Below are 25,782 nucleotides of genomic sequence, written 5' to 3' on the forward strand. Positions count from 1 at the left end.
CCAGTGATAAGGGTGCCAGACTTGACCTCCGGGGGTCCCTGGTTCAAGTCCCACCTTAGCTACGCTTGTAAATAGCCAGCTGGTTTGCCTCCTGCCAGTTGAGATTTTTAACATGTTATGTTGGATTTGAACATTTTTTAAGTGGAATGCCTGTAAACTAGCTTTGGGTAGCTAAGTGTATTTCCACTATAAACAAAGGATTTTTTTTAATACGGGACTGGCATGTCCTACACATTAACTCTACCCCAGATTTGTTACCCAAATTTTGAGGAAAAAGGTGCAGTTTGTACTTGAGCTTTTTCCAAGGTATAAAATGTAGCACAAATTGAAAGCCTCATGTAACCAAACTCTAAGTTAGTCACTACTCACTGACACGATAGTACCAATAATCAATACCAATATTAAGCTACATGTAAATCCTGTGTGCAAGGTAATGCCCACACACATGATGTGATGCAGAACTCATAGTACTGACACTTCTCCTTCTCCTGTGGAGCCCAAATTCAAGAGCATTCATTTCCTTCCAACAAGTTCTTTTCTGGGTTGTTATCTTTCTTACCAGCCACAGTATGCATAATGTTTACCTGGAGCTCTAGTACCATGCACAGTGTACAGGGCTACCCCAAGTTTGAACTGATTACCGACTGCCTGTAAGCTGAGGTCCCTTTAGTTTTCCTTTACATTCTTCACTATAATCACTGCCTATTCAGCAAGCATTTTGAACCAAGGTTAGGTGCAGATTGCTGCTCTTGTCAATAACAGTATACATTGTAGTTTACTCATTTTATGTGGTATTTTTTTTTTTTTACTTAGCTGAGTTTTCCAACAAAGACATCGTACAGGATCTTAACAGGCTTTTGAAGATGAGCACATCAGGGAACAGTGGAACACTGCGTATGTTTACTGCTGATACATTTACATGTGACTATGATAACACCTTAGGAGGAGCAATGACCATTAGCATACCTCACCAACTTCAGTCTGTCTTCATAAACGTGACTTTTTTTCAAAGGAGATCAGACTTTTGATGCAGCTCAAAAACGAAAAGAGGTCGATGCAACTGAGCATCAGGGAAAACTGTGGTTACTGGATTGCACACTTGGTGAAGTGGAATGGCATAGTGTTGAAAGCACAAGCCTCCACCTTATGATGGCATCCTCAGCTTCCGTTTCCAGCATCATATCATAGTTGGATATTGTTGTGCTTTAATGATTCTCATCCTAAAAAGCGCAAAATTTTGTTTTTCTCTTGTTTTTCTTCTCGTCCTTGCTCCGAGAGTTTTTTCTTTGGTTACTTCAGTTTTTCCCTCTCCTTAAAAGCCAACATTTCCACATTCCAATTTGATTACTCAGAGCATTTTTTAGCATTTATTGCAAGAGGCCAAACCAGCCTCACAAACCCGAGGATACATACATGTAAATAAAGTGATTTATTTATTTCTATTTTATGTGTGCAATTTTCAAAAAGTGTGCATTTAATTTTGTTTGTTTTCCTTTTTTCACAGCTGAGATAGACCTAACACATGCCACAGCTGCCTTAGCAGCCTTGATCAAGTACTTAGAGGTGATTATGTCATTAAAGTTGAAAATGGTGGCAAATTGTGTGAAAAAAAAAAATAGATTTCTATGCTAAGGTCATTCTGTCCACAAGTACATTGTAAGGTCATAGCCATGTATGATACACGAAAATCAATATATTTTGCATGATTAGATATTAAAATTGGTGTTAATGTATGACTTTTATCATAAGGAATGTCAATTCATTCCTAGGATAGAAAGAAACATGCCATGTTACATGTACAGTGTATATATAGCCATCAGTCTGAAAAAGTTCTGTCATTATTACCAATATGTTTTCAATTTTTTTCAATCAGTTTCTTGCAGATGAAACAAACTTTGGTCAGTTTCACCTGAGCACATTTGACCTAACACAGTTTATGAAGCTTGATGCTGCTGCTGTGAGAGCTCTCAATCTCCTTCCAAACCCTTTAGATGGTAATAAAATTTTATTACATAACAGTTGATTAGTGCTCTATTTCATACAGTGCAAGAGCATTAAACCCTACTGCCCATCTACCATAGATTGGCTGGATTTCACTATGCCTGGTATTTCTCACTGGTTTAGCTGACAAAGAGTAGTGCAATCAACCTAGTCACTCCAGAAAGTGCAATAGGTGGCAGTAACAGTCTCCCTTTCAGATGAACATTTGGCCTTTTCTACATTTAGCCCCAACTCCGGTGGTGGTGTTGCTGGGGGTTTTATCCTCGGCTGTTCAGGGGTGTTTTCCGTTTACCCAAGATTTTCAGTTCAACCAGTTGAAATACAAATGGAATGCACAGATCAAATAAGACATACGTATAATTATACCATCTACTGACGTTCCACAATTCACTTGACTCCGAAGATGACTTCCGCTCAGGTTGTCTAAATGTCAGTCAAAGTCACCACAAACAGTCCTTCTCAGGACTACACTCACGTGGATGATCATAATTTATGTACATGTACTCATGGCAGATCAAATGGGCCAATCACCATGCAGGAATTTTGACAGACATTGTTAAGCATGGCTTTGGTGTTCAGGGCTGCATCATCCTCAGTATGTATAGCAACTAGAAGCACCGTAAGCAAAGCGATATCGTAACAATAATTATAATTATGTTTCCTTACGTTCACAAAGCAGTTTGCCTGCTGGCAAACTGCATAATGCTCCTGACTATTCTGCAAATTACAGCTGCTGCTTCAAAACAAATTAATTAGTAACAAATTTAATTATTTACTTTTTTGTTCAGTATGACTCAAGCCTTATAATGAGATTTTGTCCTTTAAGGAGGGAACAAGAGTATGTGTCTGGTTGGTCTTTTAAATAAATGCAAGACAGCCCAGGGTCAGAGATTGGTGGCACAGTGGGTGAAACAACCACTGATGGACAAAAACAAAATAGGTAAGTGCACCATTTTCTTTCTGGAGGTGTTGCAGGTTAATCCTAATGATTGAGTCCGACTGTCTTTGTGAAGGCCTTGTCTTTGCTGTCATGTTATTTCTTTGTTCATATTGTCCATTTTGTCTACCTGCAAACTGTTACAGAAGCCTACAATGCTGATGAGTAACAATGCAATGGATTAGCAACCCATCTAGGGGGGTGGGAGGGGTAAGGGAGTGGGGTGTAGTGGTGCAGGCCAACTCAAGACTCAAAAAAAGAGAAAGAAACTCTTCTGGCTTGAGCAGTCGTATTGTACATTCCTGACAATTCGCAAGAGCAATCTTATTGACGGAGGCAAATAAATGTGGTTATTAAATGGTAAATGGTAAACTCTTTGAACCATTCAAATGAGACAAAAAGTTGATGAACTCTCAAAAGTGCTGAAAACCAAAAAATTATGCATTTGCAAAAGGATCAACAAAACTTATGCCTTTCCTGGCTCTTGATTAGACAATGTGGTCAAAGGCTAACAGCATTTTAATGCAAAAGGGCAAAAGCTATGAGATAAGAGTGAACTGATACAAGACCAGCTAGGATCAAACAAGACCTGAAGTCCTTGGCGTCAGGCAGCTCACAATGGCAGGGCGTGGTCACACTGTCTTGACACCATGTTGACATGATATGATAATGAGGTGATGATGATGATGATGATGATGATGATGATGATGGTGATGATGTGTCCACATGTAGTCCAACTTCAACTTTACCTCACATAGAACCCTTTTTTTTCACAGAGGAGAGACTTGACATAGTTGAAGTATTTTTTGAAGATACTGAACTGAGGCAAACCATACAGGTCAGCTTTGTACTTTCAATTATTTATTCTGTAATATGTTAATTGAATAGTGAATTGTATTTTAAGTGTCTTTGTCATAATGGGCATCGTAAATTGCATGGCACTGATATAATTGTCTCACCTGAGTAAATGAGACCAAAACTTCGGCCTACACCTAGAAGTTCATGTAAGTTTGCTACTTCTATTTGTTTATGGTATCCATATGCATACTGGTACAGTACTGGTTAAGTCTTTAGCTCATTTTTATGGTTGGCCACACAATTAGTAAAAAGTCTGATGACAAAAACTGCATTGTGTAAAATAATGATGGTTCAAAGCAAAGACTTGCACTCTTTGCAACTAAGCTGGACAACAGTACTGTTGAACTCTTTGTGCAGTTAGAGTTGCGTTAGTCACTGATATATTTATCCCCAGCACAAAAATTTAATCTTTTAATAATGAGTGATGTGGAGACTCTGTGGTCTACTCAGAATTATCATTGTTTCTTGAAGGTCTGGGAGTCAACACAAACCGTTTCAATAATAAGCTTAATTGAAGGATTGATAGTCTACGCAAACTTTCATGCCAGGAACAGTCTTTTATGATTTGTTAAAGTGATGGTAGTCTATACAAAATTGTGTGCTGTTTCTGCTTTGTAAGAGAGCTAAAACACATTCCTTTTGCCCAACTACTTAATATGATGTCATGCTATAAGTTTGTTTATTTTAATTAATCTTTGTACTTGCATTTATGTGTGTACAGGAAGAACTACGCAAGGTCCCAGATTTTTCTAGATTAGCCAAGAAGTTTCAACGACACAAAGCAAATTTGCAGGTAAATGCTTTCCTCACAATTTCAGTACAGGTAAAATACATTTCTTACCGCAAGCACAAAATAAGATCTATAAAGTTGGTGATTCACTTCTTTTTGGTGTGCTGAGGAAATTTATAATGAACCTTTATGTTAAACCACATTTTCATTGAGAATGATCTATTATTCAGTAAATGACACAGGCATACTCTGAAAAAAATCTGAGTGCTCCTATCAGAGAAAAGGCCATTGAACTATATATAGGTTCATGGGACAAACATCCTGCATACTGCTAGGATTGGAATGTCATGTGTGGCGTATGCACATTTTCCTTGTAGTTGTTTTTAATCCAGTAATCCAGTTTGTATGTTAGTGATGCCAGCCACACACAGTTTGCTTTTGTTTTTTCGTTTTTTTGTGGCAAAATATCTGGTCTAAGCAAGAAATAATAATCATTATAAGTACATTGACCACACAATAATTATTTTGTTTTTAACAGGACTGTGTTAGAGTCTACCAAGCCCTTCATAGACTGCCCTCTTTCACTGGTGTTCTCTCAGCTTATCAAGGAAATCACCATGAACTTATACGTGACTGCTTTGCAACACCCCTAAAGGTGATATACAGTAGCATGGTGCTTCTTCCTAAGGCTGTTGCCTAACAGGAGCCCGTAGCCTGGGGCACCCAAGAAGGTGCCCTGGGCACCTACTTTTTTTGCAGGCCGGGCATCTTACACGTCACTCACTGGGCTCCTAATGTCTCTGTCTTTGGCCTTGTGGGCTCCTTGAAATTTTTCTTAGGTAACAGCCTTGTCTTCCCGTTCTTCAGGAAAATTAATAAGTAACGTAGTGTCTGGCACTGTAATCACAGAACATAGCCTACGACACCAGTAAGGTAACCTGCAGTATATACAAAGTTCCTGTGATCTTGTACATGTAGCTTGGATAAACCATAAAATACTGTGGGATGATGTGCCTTTTTTCGTGCTTGACCCTACTCCTTTTCGTAGGCTCAGCACTTGTAGCATGGGGTTTAAAGACCCTCCAAGGAAGAGAGGTCAAACACAAGAGATAATGCTCATCCTTAGGCGAGATTGAGGAAAAACGGGAGAGCATGTTGTTTTATATCAAACACAGACCTTTCTGATGACAAAGGAACATTCCAGAAATACATGTACAAAGCTTTCACACCTGTAAACGAATGTTTGGTTTATCAACAGAGTTGGTAACTAAAGGTAAATTGGCCACAGTAAAGAGATTCAAGTGCTGATGTTGTAGGTTAAAATGAATCCCAGGTTAAAATGATTTCAACCTAGGTTGATTTGTATTTTCCTTCGTTTAGGTTGGGTAATTTACATCTGAAACAAAGGAAAATACAAAATCAACCTAGGTTGAAATCATTTTAACCTGGGATTCACTTTAACCTACAACACTGATGTCTGTTTCTTTGTTAGAGCAAATGCCTTTTGTAATCAATTCTGTTGATAAACCAAACATTTGTCTCTACTCCTCACCAAGGTTGCAGCAGGGCAGTTTCTCTAGAAACTAACCCCCCTTTTACATCTATAGCCTGGTGGGCTGGAGTTGTGTGGTGTTGCCTGTACCAGCCAAAAGTGATGTGCCCTTGTCAGTTTCTTGGATATCCTTGCCGCGCTACCAGGCTACTATTATACAACAGCCTTGAGTCATTATGGTGCATAATTTTCTTTATTTTATGTTCTGTTATGCATTATCAATGAGTTTGAGGACCTTGGCATCTCATCTGTCCAGTTTAGGACTCATCACTTGAGATTCACCAAGGCTTCTGGAACTCCAAACACTCTTACAATCGGTAGTAGTTAACATGCTGAGTTGTTCTCTTGGTGTTGGAATGAACACATTTTCTCGCCATTCATAGGACCTTGTAGAGGATTTTCACAAGTTTACTGAGTTAGTGGAAACCACAGTGGACCTTGAACAAGTGGAAAACCATGAGTACTTGATCAAAGCATCATTTGATGAAGGACTGCAAGGTATGTGTCCATGGCTGCCACTTACATGTAGATCGTTATATGTTACAAAAAAAAAATGTAATGGAAGTTCAGGAAATTCAGTTTGAACATAAGTGACCTATGTCACATTTCAGATTGTTTTTTTGTTTGTTTTGTTTTTGCTCAGTTTCACCAGAGGTTTTGCATGTGGTCTTGAATTCCTTCAGGAAATGTTGCTCCAATGTTTTTTTCACTTCTTCGTTTTGTGATAAAAACAGATATCTTGCTGTTAATCATAGGATTTAAATGCATACGAAGTGCAAAGCAGTGAATAAAACACTGGAGTAACATTTCCTGAAGGAATTCAAGGCCACATGCAAAAACTCCAGTGAATCTGAGCTCAAACAGCAAAAAGCCATCTGATATACGACATAGGTCTTTTTTGCTCTGAGCCATTCAATCTTTCTGTGTAGTTGTAAAGAGAAAAGTGATTTAAATTTTCTATTTTTCCTTAGAATGTCGAGAAAAGATGGATGAGATTTTAGAGCAGATACCTGTTGAATTGAATAAGGTTGGTTGTTATTTTTAATATGGTACTGTAGATCTACAGTGTAAATTATAAGAAATTTAGGCTTTTTGCCATTGATTGGAAAATCAATGTACCAAAAGAAACATAGCTCATCTGATAGCTGCCTGTGATGTCAGTGTTCCATATAAGGGGAGCGTTTCAGGTCAAAAACCCTACAAAGCTGGCTTCCTGGTCCCACAAATTGAATGGGGAACTTAATAAGAAGATTAGGAGAGAATCACACCTATTGATCCCACAAAATTCTTCATTGACTCCCTGACCTTGAAAGTTTTCTGGAAGACTGGATGTTCAGGACATCAGCTTTCTGGCTGCTTAGGTCGGCTTTATTTTTACACCTCTCTTGTTGTAGTAAAGACGCTTTCCATTTTTCAGAACTGGCTGGCCATACCAGTCAGGTCGTAATGGAATTTACCAATTTTAAGGATGATCTTTATCCCAGTCTTTTGAATTTCTTCAAAATGGCACACACCATTTTTGGAGTGATTATTTTTCGAGATTTTGCAGCACCATCCCTTCAAAATGACACGTTCGATTTACAGACTCGCTGGCCAGACCAGCCTGTTCTGTCAAATGGAAAGCACTCTAAGTGAACTCTACATTTCATTTACATCATTGTGCTCTATTTCCTCCCCTTTGCAGGCTGCCAGAGATTTGGGTCTAGAAGCAGGGAAATCAATAAAGCTAGAATCCAATAACCAGTATGGTTATTTCTTTAGGATAACTAAGAAAGTGAGTGGAAATTTTAAACAATGTTAAATGTAATTTAACTTAGTTAACAACTTGGAGCAAGCTTGCTCTGTGGTTAGAATGGCATGGTGTTAGCATTTATTGGCATACAGTTTGGTGTGCTGGCGTATTGTTAACGTTTTGGCACTTGCCCTTGTTGCATTACTGTTTTGGGCCTGGTTTCAGGGCCTTAGGCGTTTGCATGGCCAGCGGTATTCTCGTGTGGTATATGCGTGCACCTTCACACACGTTGAGAAATTTACTCAACTCAGCATTTGTGGCATCTGTGGTATCGCATTTTTTAGGGCTTTTCTTTCCCTCCCCTCTCTCCCTCTACAGGGTCAGGGTTTGGATTAAGGTCAGGGTTAGTACTTTGTATTATTTACATATATTTTCCACTGAATTTCTAGTCTCAGTGTCACGGGTGCTAGGGCTGGGGCTGGGTTTGGCGGGCAGGGCTTGGGCTGGGTTGCGGGTAGGGCAGGCTGTTCTACAGGGGCATTCATTATTTCTTTTATTTCTTTTTATTTCTGAGAAATAAATTGCTGCAAACTGAAAAGTTACATTTTATTTGCAAGGTGAAAAGTGAAACTGGGATTGTAGGTTAAAATGACAGCACCCAGCATCTGACATTAATCAGGAAAGTTCTCTTTTCAAGTACAAACCCATCTTCAATAATATATGTTCCTGTTTCAATTTCCATAGGAAGAAAAGGCACTTAGAAACAATAAGCGCTTCACAACGATAGACACCAGAAAGGATGGAATACGATTTAACAATTCCGCCTTGCGGCAACTGAATGAACAGTTCCAAGCATATAAAGAAACTTACAATGATGTGCAAAGTAAATTAGCCAATGAGGTGATCAAGGTGGCTGGTATGTAACTTTCATTTCACTGAAGTTCCATTTACTTTAACATCTGTGCAAACATCTGTTAATTTACATCCACTTCCTTTCATGTAACGCATGAATTGAACACATATACATAAAAATATTAGTTTGAATAAAATGGAAGATTAATGAAACAGCATGCAAGTGATAGGGCATGTTTGTTTTCGCATTGTAAAACCACAATCTTAATCAGATTCTTGTGACACATCTTGTTGACCACCTTGCCTTCTCAATGTTGGTTCGCGAGATCAGTAGCAGAATTGCGAGAAACAACATTGAGGGGGGGGGGAGGGGAGCACAGGAACAACAGTATTAGTTTGGTTGTGAAGTGTCACAATAAAATTTGTCTACCATTGTAACTCCAAATATCATTGGCAAGGAAAGTTATCAAATGTGGATTTGATACTAAACATATTCCCCCACATAGCATTTCATTGCAAGACGGTTCCTGTTCACTGAGAGAATTCCAGTACTAATGTGGTCCACCAGAAAAAATCTTATTAGGAAGTAAAGATGACTAGCAATCATTAGGATGGAAATGTCTCACCAACCTACAATATAACTTTCCTTGATTTCCTCAGGTGGTTACAGTGAGCCCATGCAAATGTTGAGTGACATCATTGCACAGATTGATGCCTTGATAAGGTGAATGCCGTTTATAATGCCCCTCTGTTAGAACAATGTCCCTCAAACACTTCTTGTTTAATAACTTTGGATTTTCACTTGCTCACTCAGTCGACTGACAGTTAAATGAGTTGGATTTTGGTTGACCCAAATCAGAAAAAAAAATTAAAGGTTTTAAATATCAGTCCAAAGTTTTTTTCAGATGGCAATATATTGAGCAAACAATAATTAGTAATGATTCAGCTATGTTTTAGTAGTATAAGGTAGTTACATTTATCTTTTGTTAGTAAGTGACGAGCACTTACTTTTTGTTATTTTTCAATTATTTTTCACAGCTCTGGGGAACACCATTTGAATATTGTTATTGAATCTGACATCTTGTTTAAATAGACAACATCACAGGACATTTTGCTGCAAATACATGATGTATTACCTTAGTATATTATTTGTTTACTCGTCAGTTTTGCTCACGTGTCTGCCAATGCCCCCATACCATATGTTCGTCCTAAAATGACTCCTAAAGGTATGTTATGATAGCATGCACTGTGATTTTATCTTTCTAGTCATTTGGAAATTTTAGAACTGAGCTACAAGAGATCCAGATAATATAATTCCTGTTCAACTTAAACTCTCGTTGACTTCAACTGAAAGAAAGTTATAAGCCACAAATTTATGCGATCTCCCAGCTTCAGGTTTTGGCACAACTTAAGGCAACCATTAGTCTCCCTCACAGCTGTTCTGTGTCTCATCGAGACACAGAATGACTGCGAGGGAGACTAGGCAACCATGGGCAGCTGTTTCTTTGTGTTAGGACTTATCAGCATGACTCATCCAGGGGTCGAATTCTGAAGACCTTATTATTAAGTTAAGGCATCTCCTAAGTATTGTTCCTTAAGGACGGTGCCTACTTTTGTTACTGCACATACGTTCTGCGCATCTCGAGATGCTCAAGTTTCCTATGGGTGGTGCCTACTAATACAAAAATATTTTTGCGCGGTTTAAAACTACAGTGTATGCGGAAAAAGCATATTTTAGCAAGTGCTCTTGGTATCCAGAAAGAAATTTGGGGGTAACCATGCATTTTTCAGAGATAAAAAAAAGCTTCAATTTTGAACAAATCTTCATACATTTTTTTGTATTTTACTGTTTTTTAGAATAATAATTTTTGTTCCTTAATTATCTCTAAAAAATGCGTGGTTACCCACGCATTTCAATAGCCCTTGCTAAGATATGTTTTCCCCGCATAGTCATAAACCAAACAAAAATACTTCTTTATTAGTAGGCACCGTCCTTAACGGAAGTCTATACTAAGGATACATGTCAGCTTAGGACGGCTTTATGAGTCTGACCCCAAGGTCTCATTACATAGAGGCTCGATTACTGCCGTTCACTCAGGTCCATTTGATGGGCGTAGGCTCATTTCCCGCACAGTCAATGGTAATCAAGACAACATCAAATACGTTTCATTGAAAATTGTTGGCCCACTGTTTACCCCAGAGGCAAACTCAGAGGTTGCTTTAAACTGTAGCTCCACACTTGCCATGTAGGAGCTGAAAAGTCCATAGCAATGTATGTTCAAGATCACCTATCAAGGAGGATACAGTCGTGGCTTTCAGAAACAAAATACAACCAGACCTGCTTAAATCTCATCCAGTATTTCTACCCTGGATAACCACAACCTTAGCTAATTTGGAGACTTTCATGTTGCCCCTGAGTGTGCTTTTTGAGTTGTCATGACTTTTCTTTAGTTGAATTGGCAAGTTGTGCATAACCTTGCAATTATAGATCACGATAAATCACTTTTCACTGTAACTTTTCATTGCTCAGGAGAAGGGCACATAACGCTTGAGATGGCCAGACATCCCTGCCTTGAAGTTCAAGATGACGTGGCTTTCATTGCTAATGATATTGCTCTAGAAAGAGGTATAAATACAACTGTCGGTAGTTATTATCTTTGTTTGAATACTGAGTGAATGATCATCACAGTTATTTGCGCAAAAAGAAATAATAAATATAAATTCAGGTTTGAACGGCAATCAAACCCTGAATTTTGTTCAGGCTTTCTTTTCGCAACTACTTTAATTAAGTATATACTTTCATATATTCCACTTCCATGTTTTTGTTTGTTTGTATTTTTTGGTTAACTTTTTGATTATTACATAATAATGTGGCCTACTTTGTTTACCGATGATATTCATTTTCCACTGGCAGGTCAAAAAGAATTTCTGATTATCACTGGACCCAACATGGGTGGCAAGTCTACTTACATCAGACAGGTTTGTGGTGATTCCAGGGAAAACTTCTTCCTTTTAAAGCCTTCTCCCCCTACCTTTTCAATCTTTGCCTTGGGGGAATATGATCACGAAGATCAAGCTACAAGCTACATCCTCTGCCAAGCAAGTTTGTTGAACAGTGCTTTTTCAGTAACCCCAGTAGGCTAATTCTAGGTCGGGGTGTTGACTGGGACGAATTGCAAATTTAGTATTTTTGAGCGGTTGGCATCACCCCATGAAAGAACATGTGAGAGCCGTTTTTATTTGAGTGTCGTTAAACTAGAACCAAGAACCAGCATTAATGGGCTCAGAGGTATAAACAAGTTGCAGTTACCGCGTGTAAATATTACATCTTATGGGAAAAACTCCTTCAAGTTTCTTGCGCCCAAATTATGGAATATGTTGAACCACTAGCGCAACCTATTTTAGAAACATCTGCCTAGACTTTTGTAAACTAGCTTTTTGATTACTCCTAATCTTTATTTATTGCATTCTACGAATAATTCTATAACATGTATATATTTGATTCTCTTTTTCTATTATTATTTTCAATTGCACATATATTTTCACTGTATTTATTTCTCGGAGCTTCTCTTCAATCCGAGTGGAAATAAAGTTTTACTACTGCTACTACCACTACCACTACCACTACCACTACCACTACCACTACCACTACCACTACCACTACCACTACCACTACCACTACCACGACCACGACCACGACCACGACCACGACCACGACTACGACTACGACTACGACTACGACTACGACTACGACTACGACTACGACTACGACTACGACTACGACTACGACTACGACTACGACTACGACTACGACTACGACTACGACTACGACTACGACTACGACTACGACTACGACTGCGACTACGACTACGACCACCACCACCACCACCACCAATCAGAACAGACGCTAACAGCCCAATGAACCAATCAGAGTTCGAAGCAAATACCTGTCACCGGCGAAAAGCGCGGGAAAACTTGCAAGCGAGTCTTACAATCGGTTTTGGTTTTGTTTCTTATTGTTTGAGAAAGTGTCGCGAGTTTTGCTAACCAATCACAGAGCGTAGAGAAGCAAGAACAAAGCAAAAGCGAAATTACTTTCGACACTCAACTGAAAACCGCTCTAACTCTAAGATTATTCTTCTCATGCTTTCTCAAATGTACTCTTTTCAGACAGGAGTGATAGTGCTGATGGCTCAACTTGGCTGCTTCGTGCCTTGCAGTTCAGCAGAGATCTGCATTACTGATTGTATTTTAGCTCGAGTGGGGTCTGGGGATAGCCAATTGAAAGGAGTCTCTACCTTCATGTCGGAAATGCTGGAAACTGCATCAATATTAAGGGTATGACAGTTTGAGGAGTTTTATTTAAGGGCTAATCATAGACGAAACACAGAGCGGCTACGGAAAATTCCAGGACTGTTGCTTGTTTCCGTTTTCACGGACATGATTTTGTGGGATTTTTTTTTCTGGAAGTTAGCAAGATTAACATGACCCAACGGAATTGAAGTTTGGCAATTTCAGAAAGGCTTGAGCACCTGGACACTTACTTATCCATCAAAAAGGAGCAGCTCACTGCATACGATTTTAAATTAGTTCAACTTTAAATTTACGCTAGCTTGGGAATTCTTACAGTGGAGTGAAATTCTGCGGAAAATATTTTCAGTGATGTTTTTCTGCCACGTTTAGCTATACCATGTGGTTTTAATTTTGGTCATGTGGCTTCACTGGACTAAAAGGCACTACTGTACTCTTTCTTCTCTCAGTCTGCCACAGAGAATTCACTCATCATTATTGATGAACTGGGAAGAGGAACCTCCACGTATGACGGTTTTGGACTCGCCTGGGCAATATCACAGTAAGATTCAAGTGCTTCTTCTGTTTTTGTTTTTGGCCGCTTTCCATTTGTCAGGACTGGCTGGCCACACCAGTCAGTTCGTAAACGGTATGTACCAATTTGAAGGATAAGTTTTCTGCTAGTCCTGGAATTTCTTCAAAATAACGTGTACCTTTTTCGAAGTGACTATCTTTCAAGATTATGCAGCGCCATCCCTTCAAAATGACGTATTCGATTTACAGATTGGCCTGTCTGGTAAATGGAAAGCAATCTTTGTCAACGGGTTTGTTCGCAATTCATGGAAACCTTTTCATTCACTCGTAGGTATTAAAAGGTTTTAGTATCTGACTTGACACTCCCTACCTTTTGTTTAACACTTTTACCCCAAAATCGAGAAACTAAAAATTTCATTCTTTTAACAATTTTAAACAATATCGTCAGAAAAAACTGCTTTACAGCTTTCATGTGAATGGTCACATTGTAGGACTTCCGCGGACAAGAAAGCTCGTACGACACAACATGGTCTATTTTAAAGTGTAACTATGCAACGGGAAGATTTGTACTTTTGGCCAACTCAGAGTTTCTTAAGCAAGCTGCTGGAGACAGCGAGAGCTTCAAAATTCGCTCCTTTGGCACTCGCGCGAAACCCACGCAAGACAGCCAGTGTGCAGTCTTTCCGAGTATGCCTGTACCACTTACTGATTACTACATCATTCTCATTTATCAACCAGGCTCAACATATTCCATCACATTTATTCTATCGAACATTCTATTTGTTGGATTGTATTTCCAAGGTACACATTTCTTTTTCAGGTATATCGCTACTAAGATCCGCTGTTTCTGTCTGTTTGCTACCCATTTCCATGAGCTCACAGCTCTTGCCGATGAAGCGTCTACAGTTACAAACCTACACGTGACAGCTATGACGTCCAGTGGTACCCTCACTCTGTTGTATAAAGTGAAACCAGGTAAGATGGTTTATCCCTATGTATCCCTTTGTAAACTTTGTTAATAATGTCAATTTTTAAACACCAAAATGTATTTGCATTTAGTTTAGTATAGTCATACCTACCCGCCTCGACTAGCGTTAGCTAATTGCGGGTAGGTATATACCTAACTTGTAACTCTCTGTTTTTAATAAAGTGTTGTTGTTGTTGTTGTTGTTGTTGTAGAATCAATGATTTAGGTTGCGTTCGATTGATCTTATTCCGGGATAGCTGTTAAATGTTTTTTTTTTTTTTTTTTGTTGTTGTTTTTGTTTTGTTTGTTGTTGTTTTTTTTGGAGTAATTTGGGTAGCCATTTCTACAAACGTTCGCTGACACATGATAATTTAAGAGTCGTCTCGTTCTTCGGTAACTCCTAAAACCTCTTTGGAGGGATTTCTTGTCGTCGTTGTATGGATTCCTATTCCGGAATAGGGTCAATCAGTTTTTTTTCCAGTTTCAGTTTCAGTTTATTTACACTTGGATATAATATTTACATTGTATATAGGAACATACGAATAAAATAACAAATAAAAGGAGAAAAGAAAGAAATTAATGGCTTTGGTAGTAGTTTACGGTGGTCAGAGAAACTTAGCTTTCCAGCTAACCACCGCTATATTATAAATGGAATACTAATCGAACGCATCAAGGACGGCGATAGAAAATTATTTAACGAAATACCTGGTTCCCCTAGCACCTTTACATGACCTTCTCGAAGGCTCTCAGAGAGCGCGGACACAATGTTATACTCCCAAAGTTGAATATGGATCAATTTAAGCGTCTTTCTCAATTACTTTAATTTACGCTTTTTGTGGATTTCGCGTTCTGACTTGCAGGATCTTCATATTAGTTCTTAAGTCGTTGAGCATTGAAAAGCAACACGTCTGTTGCATCTATTCTAATATTAAGACATTATTTAATGTTTATCGTTCGCGGTCCTTTGCAGTTTTCACGTCTACTTAAATAAAAGAACTGACGGTGTGGGAAACAACAGCTGTAACATTCCGAATGACTGCCTCTTGGTTAGGGGTTCTTCAGTTGTCAAAGAAACTGTCTTGTTGTATTTTGCGGGTATGCTGGAGCAATTGCAGACCAAAACGCCTCAAAAACCATACCACCACCACACCACCCCCCCCCCCCCCCCATGAAGCCCAACCCCCGAAATCAGCGCTAGTGTTTTCTTGTAGTATGATCAACATTTGGTTTGATTACAGCAGAAATAACATACCGAGATCGATTTGATAAGCGCTCACTCTCTAAATGTACTTTTGTAGGTGTCTGTGATCAGAGCTTTGGTATCCACGTTGCAGAACTGGCGCACTTTCCAACAAGTGTGATTGACGTAAGTCTGTGTTCACCTCTCATGTTGTTACTCCCGTTCCGAGTACATTTAACAATTATCCTGAGAAATCGCGCGGAATATCGCCTGATAATTAGCCGACAGGCCGTAGACCAAGTTAGCTAAAATTAGGGGATATTCCGCAAGATTGAGCAGGATAATTGTTTCGTTGTTCAACACATTGATAACAAAGCATAGTTTTATTGCGGAAGAGCTGGAGACGATTTTCATTTTGCCATTTTTCTCCTCGACACACGAAATTACGTATATCGCAGGATATCTGTTGACTACGGACGAAGAATGTTCAGTGCACCATGATCATATTTGGGTAGTGTTACAATGTGTTGAATAACAATTAAGTATAGCAACGTATTCGGATTCATATCACCCTTCCTACTCCGTAGATTAAGGGCATTTAGTTTTCAACCGAAGGACCCACGGTTTAAGATAACAGCCAGTGTTGAACAATCTATGGCTTGTTTAATAATTACCGCAGACAACTTGTCAAACTGTTCGTTGTTTGCTCTTCTCGTTCAGCGATTTTTACAGGTAGAATGCTCTATTTCAGCATTCAACAGGGCTTGATACAAGTTCAATATTTGTTGAACTTCAGTCGCTACTTCTATTTAGGAACAAACGTAACCGATCTTAAAGTCTGTAAACAACGTATCGCTGGGCTATTAGGCGTACTGTGTGGAGTGGGCAAACCTTCTCTCAATTTTGTATGGATTCCCAAGGATTCCGCTTTGAGTTACAACGAGATAGTTGATCACCTTGTCAGGGTCGTTGTGCCCATTGGTGAAATTAAATTCCACGCACGGGAGGTAGTCAACAGACTCAAAGAAAACAACTAAAGAGCGTTGCAGTTTGTAAGACCTGGTGGTTGTGACAAAGGCTCCAGGAAAGCGGTACCAAATTTGGTGATGGCTCTCTCCAGGTACGAGGGGTAGAGATGGTCACTTAAAGAACACTGCGTGAAATTCTCGGGAATGGATGGCTTGAGCGCTATATCCTTTGATTGGATAAAAGACAACAACAATAGTGGTTAGAGCGTCGGGTTTCGGAGAAACCTTTTCATCGAAAAAGTTTGGTTTTCGAGGCTGTTCTCTGCATCGTGTTGTTTCGTCACAAACCCCACTCCACAGGGCTATAATTTGTGCACTAGCGAACCGTTAGATAAACCGAATAAACTGCTTGGGTAACCTGTGATGGTTTAGGAGAGAGCATGCTATATCTTGATGCAGAAACCGGCTTGAACCCTGGCCATGTGTGGCAAACCTGTGGCTCATCTGTGACTACCCTTAGTTTTCATTCAAATGCGAACAAAACTAATTGTAAAATGAAAAGCTCTGCACTTACCCTCGCGTTTGAAATGAGGTTCAAGGCAACTCGAAATGGCCTATTTCCGACTGCTTCAGGATTATTTCAGGGCTCTCCACTGAAAAGTTGTGCTTTGGAGCCAACTCTGGCAGCCTGGGTCTCTGCACATGTTCATGTTTTTTTCTCTCTGCGTAACCACGATTCTTTGCGTCTTGCAAGATTTTTGAGGTGAAGGTCGCCATATTAGGTCAGCTCGCTTCAGTAGCAAATATGGTGTTTGTTTGGGAACAAAGGATAGCGCCCTAATTAGCGGTTTATTCGGTCGGTCGCTTCTAGTGATGCACATTGTTAATTAAGAATATTCTCTTGTATGCGAGTCAAAAGATACCGCCCTAATTAGCGGTTGACTTAGTTTTTCGTTTTTGGCTACGCAAGTTTTTAATTAAGGTTATTATGATGTACCGTAAATAAGGGCCCCCTTATTCTCTTGTATGCGAGTCCAAGGATATCGCGCAAATTAGCGGTTGACTTGTTTGTTTGTTTGTTTGTGGTTACCCAAGTTTGTAATTAAGGTTATTATGATGTACCGTAAATAAGGGCCCCTTATTCTCTTGTCTGCGAGTCCAAGGATATCGCGCAAATTAGCGGTTGACTTGTTTGTTTGTTTGTGGTTACCCAAGTTTGTAATTAAGGTTATTATGATGTACCGTAAATAAGGCCCCCTTATCCTCTTGTATGCGAATCCAAGGATAGCGCGCAAATTAGCGGTTGACTTGTTTGTTTGTTTGTTTGTGGTTACCCAAGTTTTAAATTAAGGTTATTATGATGTACCGTAAATAAGGGGCCCCTTATTCTCTTGTATGCGAGTCCAACGATAGCGCGCAAATTAGCGGTTGACTTGTTTGTTAGTTTGTTTGTTTGTGGTTACCCAAGTTTGTAATAAAGGTTATTATGATGTACCGTAAATAAGGGCCCCCTTGTTCTCTTGTATGCGAGTCCAACGATAGCGCGCAAATTAGCGGTTGACTTGTTTGTTTGTTTGTTTGTGGTTACCCAAGTTTGTAATAAAGGTTATTATGATGTATCGTAAATAAGGGCCCCCTCATTCTCTTGTATGCGAGTCCAATGATAGCGTGCAAATTAGCGGTTCACTTGTTTGTTTGTTTGTTTGTTTGTGGTTACACAAGTTTTTAATTAAGGTTATTATGATGTACCGTAAATAAGGCCCCATTATTCTCTTGTATGCGAGTCCAATAATAGCGTGCAAATTAGCGGTTGACTTGTTTTTTGTTTGTTGTTACCCAAGTTTTTAATTAAGGTTATTATGATGTACCATAAATAAGGGCCCCCTTATTCTCTTGTATGCGAGTCCAAGGATAGCGCGCAAATTAGCGGTTGACTTGTTTGTTTGTTTGTTGTTACCCAAGTTTTTAATTAAGGTTATTATGATGTACCGTAAATAAGGGCCCCCTTATTCTCTTGTATGCGAGTCCAACGATAGCGTGCAAATTGGCGGTTGACTTGTTTGTTTGTTTGTGGTTACGCAAGTTTGTGGTTGACGTTATTATGATGTACCGTAAATAAGGGCCCCCTTATTCTCTTGTATGCGAGCCCAACGATAGTACGCAAATTAGTGGTTGACTTGTTTGTTTGTTTGTTTGTTTGTTTGTTTGTGGTTACACAAGTTTTTAATTAAGGTTATTATGATGTACCGTAAATAAGGACCCCCTTATTCTCTTGTATGCGAGTCCAACGATAGCGCGCAAATTAGCGGTTGACTTGTTTGTCTGTTTGTGGTTAACCAAGTTTCTAATTAATGTTATTATGATGTACCGTAAATAAGGGCCCCCTTATTCTCTTGTATGCGAGTCCAACGATAGCGTGCAAATTAGCGGTTGACTTGTTTGTCTGTTTGTGGTTACTCAAGTTTTTAATTAAGGTTATTATGATGTACCGTAAATAAGGGCCCCCTTATTCCCTTGTATGCGAGTCTAAGGATAGCGCACAAATTAGCGGCTGACTTGTTTGTTTGCTTGTTTGTTTGTGGTTATGCAAGTTTGTAGTTGACGTTATTATGATGTACCGTAAATGAGGGTCCCCTTATTCTCTTGTGTGCGAGTCCAAGGATATCGCGCAAATTAGCGGCTGACTTGTTTGCTATTTTGTGGTTACGCAAGTTTCTAATTAAGGTTATTATGATGTACCGTAAATAAGGGCCCCCTTATTCTCTTGTATGCGAGTCCAACGATAGCGCGCAAATTAGTGGTTGACTTGTTTGTTTGTTTGTTTGTGGTTACACAAGTTTTTAATTAAGGTTATTATGATGTACCGTAAATAAGGACCCCCTTATTCTCTTGTATGCGAGTCCAACGATAGCGCGCAAATTAGCGGTTGACTTGTTTGTTTGTTTTTGGTTACCCAAGTTTGTAATTAAGGTTGTTATGATGTACCGTTAATAAGGGCCCCCTTATTCTCTTGTATGCGAGTCCAAGGATAGAGTGCAAATTAGCGGCTGACTTTGTTGTTTGTTTTTGGTTGCGCAAGTTCGTAATTAAGGCTATTTTCGTGTAACGTAAATAAAGGCCCCCTTATCCTCTTGTCTTTGAGTCAAAGCAAAGCGTCCTAATTAGCGGTTGATTTGATTGCTTGTTTTTGTTTGCGCAAGTTTGTAATTAATGTTATTGTCATGTACCGTAAATAAGGGTTCCGTTATTCTGTTGCGTGCGAGTCCAAGGATAGTCCTATTTAGTGGTTGACTTGGTTGTTTGTTTTTGGTTATGCAAGTTTGTAATTAAGGTTAGTATCATGTACCGTAAATAAGATCCCCTTTGAATAAGCGCCTCTCTTTTCAGAAACAAAATTGAATTCTACGCCCCTCCCCCACGTATTTTTCTGAATGATTGCAGAGGCAACATGTCGTGCTCATGACTCGTCATTTTTATACTATCACCAGTAATCCACTCATCCGCTTGGATGTGGACAAGGTACAAACTTGAAATCGATGTTAGATGAACATTAGCCTGTTCCAGGCTCATAGAGAGATGCGCGAAGGAGAGTGCGAGGGGACGAAAACGAGGGGGGAATGGGGGAGAGAAAAAGAGGGAAAGAAGAGGAGCCTGTAATCATTTTCTTAAACACCTCATGCCGGTATACCAGCTCCTGGTATACCTCCTGATTGGTCAGTTTTGACAGTTCACACATCACACGAAAGATTAGACACTGTTAGACACTCATATCCGTACGAGTGATAAACAAACATCCCTCGACAGTTTAAATCTTCCCGCAGCGATATACAATAGCATAAGCATGAATTCACGAGTAAAGAAACCCACGGATCCGGCCTGGGTCTTTTCACAGAAAATTTATTTAGCGCTACCTGAAATCTTGCAGTTAATCCAAGCCGATAAACTTTAACAAATGATCAAAAGGGAAGAATCTCTTATACAAAAGGAAAATCTCTTAAAGACAAGCTTGTAAAAGCAAAACTGAAAAGGCTTTTATCAAAACAACGGACACACCATGGGAGTCGTGCAGGTCTGTTAACGGAATAACCCTATTTTAACATTAAACGTGCCATAAATTCTGGCCAGGGTCCTCGCACAAGTGAGGCAGCTAAAGCTGGAAAGCTCTTCGTTTCTTAAAAGCTTCCGAAGACACAACCAAGCGAAGACACAACATCGGCCAACACTAGACATGACTAGAGTCTCGTCGCTCGATAACGTCGCGTTAATAAGTTTCCTATTTCAAACGGCGTTGAACAAGGACACTCGGGGAACTTTCGTTCCAAGACACGTCAAATTTTTTTGGCAAAATCTACAGGATTTTTAGGGTTGAAATCCCAAACCCGGAGAACCTTTCGGTGTCCGCGACATCGAAGCGATGTATGTACAACGGCGCGAACTCGAGAACTCGCGCGAGTAATCGAAACCCGTGACAATGAAAAGTTTGATATTTTGACATGTTGACACATTTTGGAAAAAGTGGGCGGCATGAGGTGTTTAAGAAAATGGTTACAGGCTCCTCTTCTTTCCCTCTTTTTCTCTCCCCCATTCCCCCCTCGTTTTCGTCCCCTCGCACTCTCCTTCGCGCATCTCTCTAGGAGCCTGGAACAGGCTAGATGAATATATTCGCTGAACGATTAACAGCGGTTTCCAATTGAGTGGCGTAAAACCAAAACCAAAGTAATTACTCTGGCCAATCGCAACAGATGTAAACAACACAACGAGCCAATCAGAATTCCAAGCAAATACATGTAACTGGCGCCAAGCGCGGGAAAACGTGTGCGGCGAAAACACGATCGGTTTTGGTTTGGATTCCCATTGATTCAGAAAGTGGCGCGAGTTTTGTTACCGATCTCATAGAGTAGTAATGCAAAACCAAAGCAAACGCGAAATTACTTTCGACACTCAATTGAAACCGCTCTAAAATGTTAGCAAATGTGAAGTATGTCGCTAGAATAGTATTAGTAATAGAGTAACAGATTTGCCATTAAATTTTCGTGGTGTCTTGCCTCTACAAATGGCCAATTGGCGTCATTGGAAGTCCAAATCGATGCTTAGTGAACCAAATAAAGGGAAGAAGTTACTGTTGTTGTTGTTATTGCACAAATTTGACGCTGCTCCCCCATTTTCGGTGTAATCCTAACTTCATTAATTCTAATTAGCGCTTGATTTGGTTGTTTGTTTTTCGTGACGCACATCGGTAATTAAGGGTATCGTCTTGTATGTGAATCAAAGGATGGCGTCCTAATTAGCGGTTTATTTGATCGTCTGTTTTTCGTGACGCACATCGGTAATTAAGGGTATCGTCTTGTATGTGAATCAAAGGATGGCGTCCTGATTAGCGGTTTATTTGATCGTTTGTTTTTTGTGACGCACATTGATAATGGAGGGCATTGTCTTGTATGAGTCAAAGTATCCCGTCCTAATTAGCGGTTGATTTGATCGTTTGTTTTTTGTGACGCACATTGATAATTAAGGGTATTGTCTTGTATGAGTCAAAGTATCCCATCCTAATTAGCGGTCGATTTGATCGTTTGTTTGACGCACATTGATAATTAAGGGTATTGTCTTGTATGAGTCAAAGTATCCCGTCCTAATTAGCGGTTTATTTGATCGTCTGTTTTTCATCGGTAATTAAGGGTATTGAGTTAAATGTGATTCAAAGGATACCGTTCTTATTAGCGGATTATTTGATCGTCTGTTTCTTGTGACGCTCTTTGCTAATTAAGGATAATATCTTCTTTTTGAGTCAAAGGATGGCGTCCTAATTAGCGATTTATTTGATCTTCTTTTTTAGTGACGAACATGATTATTAAGGGTGTTGTCTTGTATGGAAGTCAAAGGATAGCGTCCTAATTAGCGGTTCATTATCATAACTTTGGTTGTTTGTTTCTAACGACATTCATTCTAATTAGCGGTTTATTTGATCGTGTGTTTCTAGTGACGCACATTAGTAATTAAGGTTATTATCTTGTGTGTGAGTCAAACGATACCGTCCTAATTAGCGGTTCATCTGATTGTTTGTGTCTAGTGACGCACATTGGTAATTAAGGATTCTACGTTTTTTGAGATGAAAGGATGCCGTCCTAACTTGTGGTTGATTTAGTTGTGTCTCTAATGCGCTCATTGTGCCCTGCGATGGTCTTTTCTTCTCTGAATTTTTTCAGCCTCAATTTAGGCCCGATTTCATATCATTCACCTTCATTTAAGGTTGTTTTCTTGTGTGTGGGTCTCAGGATTGCGTCCTAATTAGCGGTTGATTTGGTTGGGTGTTTATTTAAACATATCGTCTTGTTTGTGGATCCTAAGAAATACGTCGCAGTTAGCGGGTTTTACTACTGTTTGGCATTATTTTTGCTCTTGTTTTCCCCTCTTTTGGTACCTTGTCTATGGGCAGTAGAATTGATGTTAAGAGTTGAAGTTGATTGCCATCTTGTTTTTCCTATTGCATTATCAGTAGCAGACACTGTCGAAGCATCGATGTGCGATGTCCTTCATCCACAAAACCATGTCATAATATTATTAATATTGCCCAATGTAGTTTAATTACGTTTACTGCGTATTAGATAAAAACAAGTAATTAGTCAATATGTGTCATGTAATTTTTTCCGTAAGGTTTCAAGACGCTGCAAACGAATAAATAGCGGAAAAGCAAACCATTTTGGCCTCTGACTTCCACGATTACTAAGATAGCAAACCATGAAAGAACTTCTCCAAGTTAAGGACCAAATTCCTGATCAGCTCACAGATGGGAGTAGACAAATGCACAAACTGTCAGTTTCGGAAAGTAACTCTCCTTTGCCTGATCTTAAAAGACGCACATCGAGCGACCCAACTTGCCACTTCGCAGAAGATTGCCAAATCACTTCACAAACTGTCAACGGGCGCAGACGCAACCAAGCCGCGTCCTGTAGCGGATTGTCCGAGCGCAGTCAGGTAGCGGCCATGGTGTCAAAGGAGAAGATGGCTGCGCTGGAGAAAGATATTTTCAATCCGGTGGATTATTGCGAAACAGTTTTGCAGCGAATGAAAACTGGCGAATATAAAGGAAAGACAGTGACTTCTATGCAAGAACTGTACAGTTTGGGAGTGTAACTAACACTGCCCAAGACAAAATGGTTTTGTACTTTGTCCGATGTGTCGCAATATTTTTTTTTTCTTGTTATTAAAGAAATAAATTCATTCTAAGAGAACCACGCGGTATGTGTGTGTAAAATATCTAGTCAAACTGGATGTTTTCATTCTTTACCAATAAATTATATCTCATTTATACCACAAAACTTGGATGTGTAATTGAATGAAATTCTTTTTAGGGATTGGGATGTTCTACTGTCAAAGGAGTTTTAACCTCCACGGGAGCAGTCATTTTTCAAACCAGAGAAGCTTCTTCTCGTGCGTCAATTTTTCTCTTCTTTCCTCTTTGTCGTTGAAGGGACTCGGCTTACACACCAGCCTCCCACGCAGTCGTTTTTTCAGGTTGAAGGCTACTTACACATTTAGTGATGCGAGTTTTGCAGACATTTTAGGTGCCATTTGATTTCGATTTAGCCGCTAAGAAGAACAGCACGCACGGAGTAGGCGCGTTCCGTCGGCTCGCTCTATCGGCCGATTTTTCGATTTGTCGAGAAATGGCCGCTTACACAGACGATTTTTGACCCGACTTTGGCAGACATTGTAAATGCGATTATCACTAAAAATCACCACTAGTTACCAGTAATTTCTGCTACCATTTCGTGGCGTTTTGGTTGCGATTTAAATAGCTTGTGAACAGGCTTAGCAGTGGGGAGTAGCGCACGGCGAAAAATTGGTGGTGATTGCGTTCGATTTGCTCTGTTTTCCGATTTTTTTGCACGCACGTAAAATTGTGCTTGGCTTGTGTCCCTCGCCGCTCTTCCATGTGTGCGAAACATTGGTCACTGTGCTCGACCTGCACCGCTCACCGATTTTGGCTTTTCTTTTGATTACCTTTTTTTTTCTCCGGCAACTGATCATCGTTTTAAAGTCGCAATTAAATCGCCATAAAATCCCGTCAAGAATCGCTGACAGTTAACAGTGGGAAGGTAAAATCGCATTAAAATAGCTCATTATTTAGCAATCCAAACGGTCCTTGTTTTCGATATCTCGCTATAATGACACTCCAAAAAATTAGCGTCCGTCATTGCTAAACGCTTCCCTTGTATAAACGCTTTCATGTGTAATCAACTTCACGGGTTATTTCGAGTAAATACCTGACTTCTGGAATTTCTTTTTCAAACTCGATGTCGAAGTGACCGAGAAGAAGAATTTCATATCTTCGGCCACACGACCGAGCCAGTGTGCCGATCATTTCCGATGATCGCCGAGAGAGATCTGAATATGCTTCGCCTATATGTCAGTTTCTAAAATGTAGTCAGGGTCCCAAAGGGGGGGTCCCTGGAGCCTTGGAGCCCTGAAATTTCTGCTGTGGAGCCCGGAGCCCTATCATTTTACTGACTGGAGCCCTGATCCTTTTTTGGCTGTGGAGCCCGGAGCCCAAAGACATTTTGCGCGGAGCCCGGAGCCCAGCATTTTCAAGTGTGATCATTCGAGTTCCCAGATTGCATTGATTCTTAATTAATGCCTTTTTGTGTTTGTTTGTGGGTGTTAACGGGCATAAAGAAACAGAATCTGAAGAGAAGACAGTACATAATACAAGTATACGCGGTTATCTCAGTTTACAATGATATGCAACAACTTATTTAGGAATTTAATGAAAACTTTGTTATAATTGTAGTGAGCGCGATGAAAACAACTTTATAGTAACCAGACGTTCCATTGGCAGTTTGCTCGCAGGTATCAGTTACAACAAATTAAAAGAAAAATACTTGACAGATCGTTTTGAAGATACAAATAATAATTTATAAAGATTAATTGATTTCAATGCTTACCCAGTCTCTAATAGATTATATTGTTCACTGTTCATCTGATTCATGACCCTTTCCATCCTAACTTTCGGGTCTTCACCCAGCACGGTGCATAGACGAAATGACTGTTCAATGGTTAAACCTAACACCAATCTGCCTCGAATCCCAGTGTTTTATACCCTCACAAAAATTCACAAACCGACATTAGTCGGAAGACCTATCATATCTGGGTGTGATGGCCCAACAGAACGCCTATCGTTATT

At 39.7% G+C, this 25,782-nt stretch overlaps 1 protein-coding gene across 1 annotated transcript in view; it reads left to right on the forward strand.

Annotated features, from left to right (window-relative positions):
• The window catches only part of LOC146483451 (DNA mismatch repair protein Msh2-like), a 36,806-nt gene that overhangs the window by 6,032 nt on the left and 4,992 nt on the right, over window positions 1-25,782 (forward strand). Inside the window, exons 9-27 of the mRNA XM_085105654.1 lie at window positions 814-894; window positions 1,505-1,563; window positions 1,874-1,994; window positions 2,828-2,941; window positions 3,715-3,776; window positions 4,518-4,589; window positions 5,065-5,181; window positions 6,462-6,576; window positions 7,050-7,105; window positions 7,763-7,852; window positions 8,555-8,726; window positions 9,323-9,386; window positions 9,827-9,888; window positions 11,193-11,288; window positions 11,577-11,641; window positions 12,833-13,000; window positions 13,423-13,514; window positions 14,307-14,461; window positions 15,752-15,819. Coding sequence (XP_084961780.1) covers window positions 814-894; window positions 1,505-1,563; window positions 1,874-1,994; window positions 2,828-2,941; window positions 3,715-3,776; window positions 4,518-4,589; window positions 5,065-5,181; window positions 6,462-6,576; window positions 7,050-7,105; window positions 7,763-7,852; window positions 8,555-8,726; window positions 9,323-9,386; window positions 9,827-9,888; window positions 11,193-11,288; window positions 11,577-11,641; window positions 12,833-13,000; window positions 13,423-13,514; window positions 14,307-14,461; window positions 15,752-15,819 — 1,829 coding nt within the window. The remainder of the gene's footprint in view (window positions 1-813; window positions 895-1,504; window positions 1,564-1,873; window positions 1,995-2,827; window positions 2,942-3,714; window positions 3,777-4,517; window positions 4,590-5,064; window positions 5,182-6,461; window positions 6,577-7,049; window positions 7,106-7,762; window positions 7,853-8,554; window positions 8,727-9,322; window positions 9,387-9,826; window positions 9,889-11,192; window positions 11,289-11,576; window positions 11,642-12,832; window positions 13,001-13,422; window positions 13,515-14,306; window positions 14,462-15,751; window positions 15,820-25,782) is intronic.

The sequence above is a fragment of the Pavona decussata genome, unplaced genomic scaffold (assembly GCF_977016875.1).
Source record: "Pavona decussata unplaced genomic scaffold, jaPavDecu1.1 SCAFFOLD_38, whole genome shotgun sequence".
Taxonomy (NCBI): domain Eukaryota; kingdom Metazoa; phylum Cnidaria; class Anthozoa; order Scleractinia; family Agariciidae; genus Pavona; species Pavona decussata.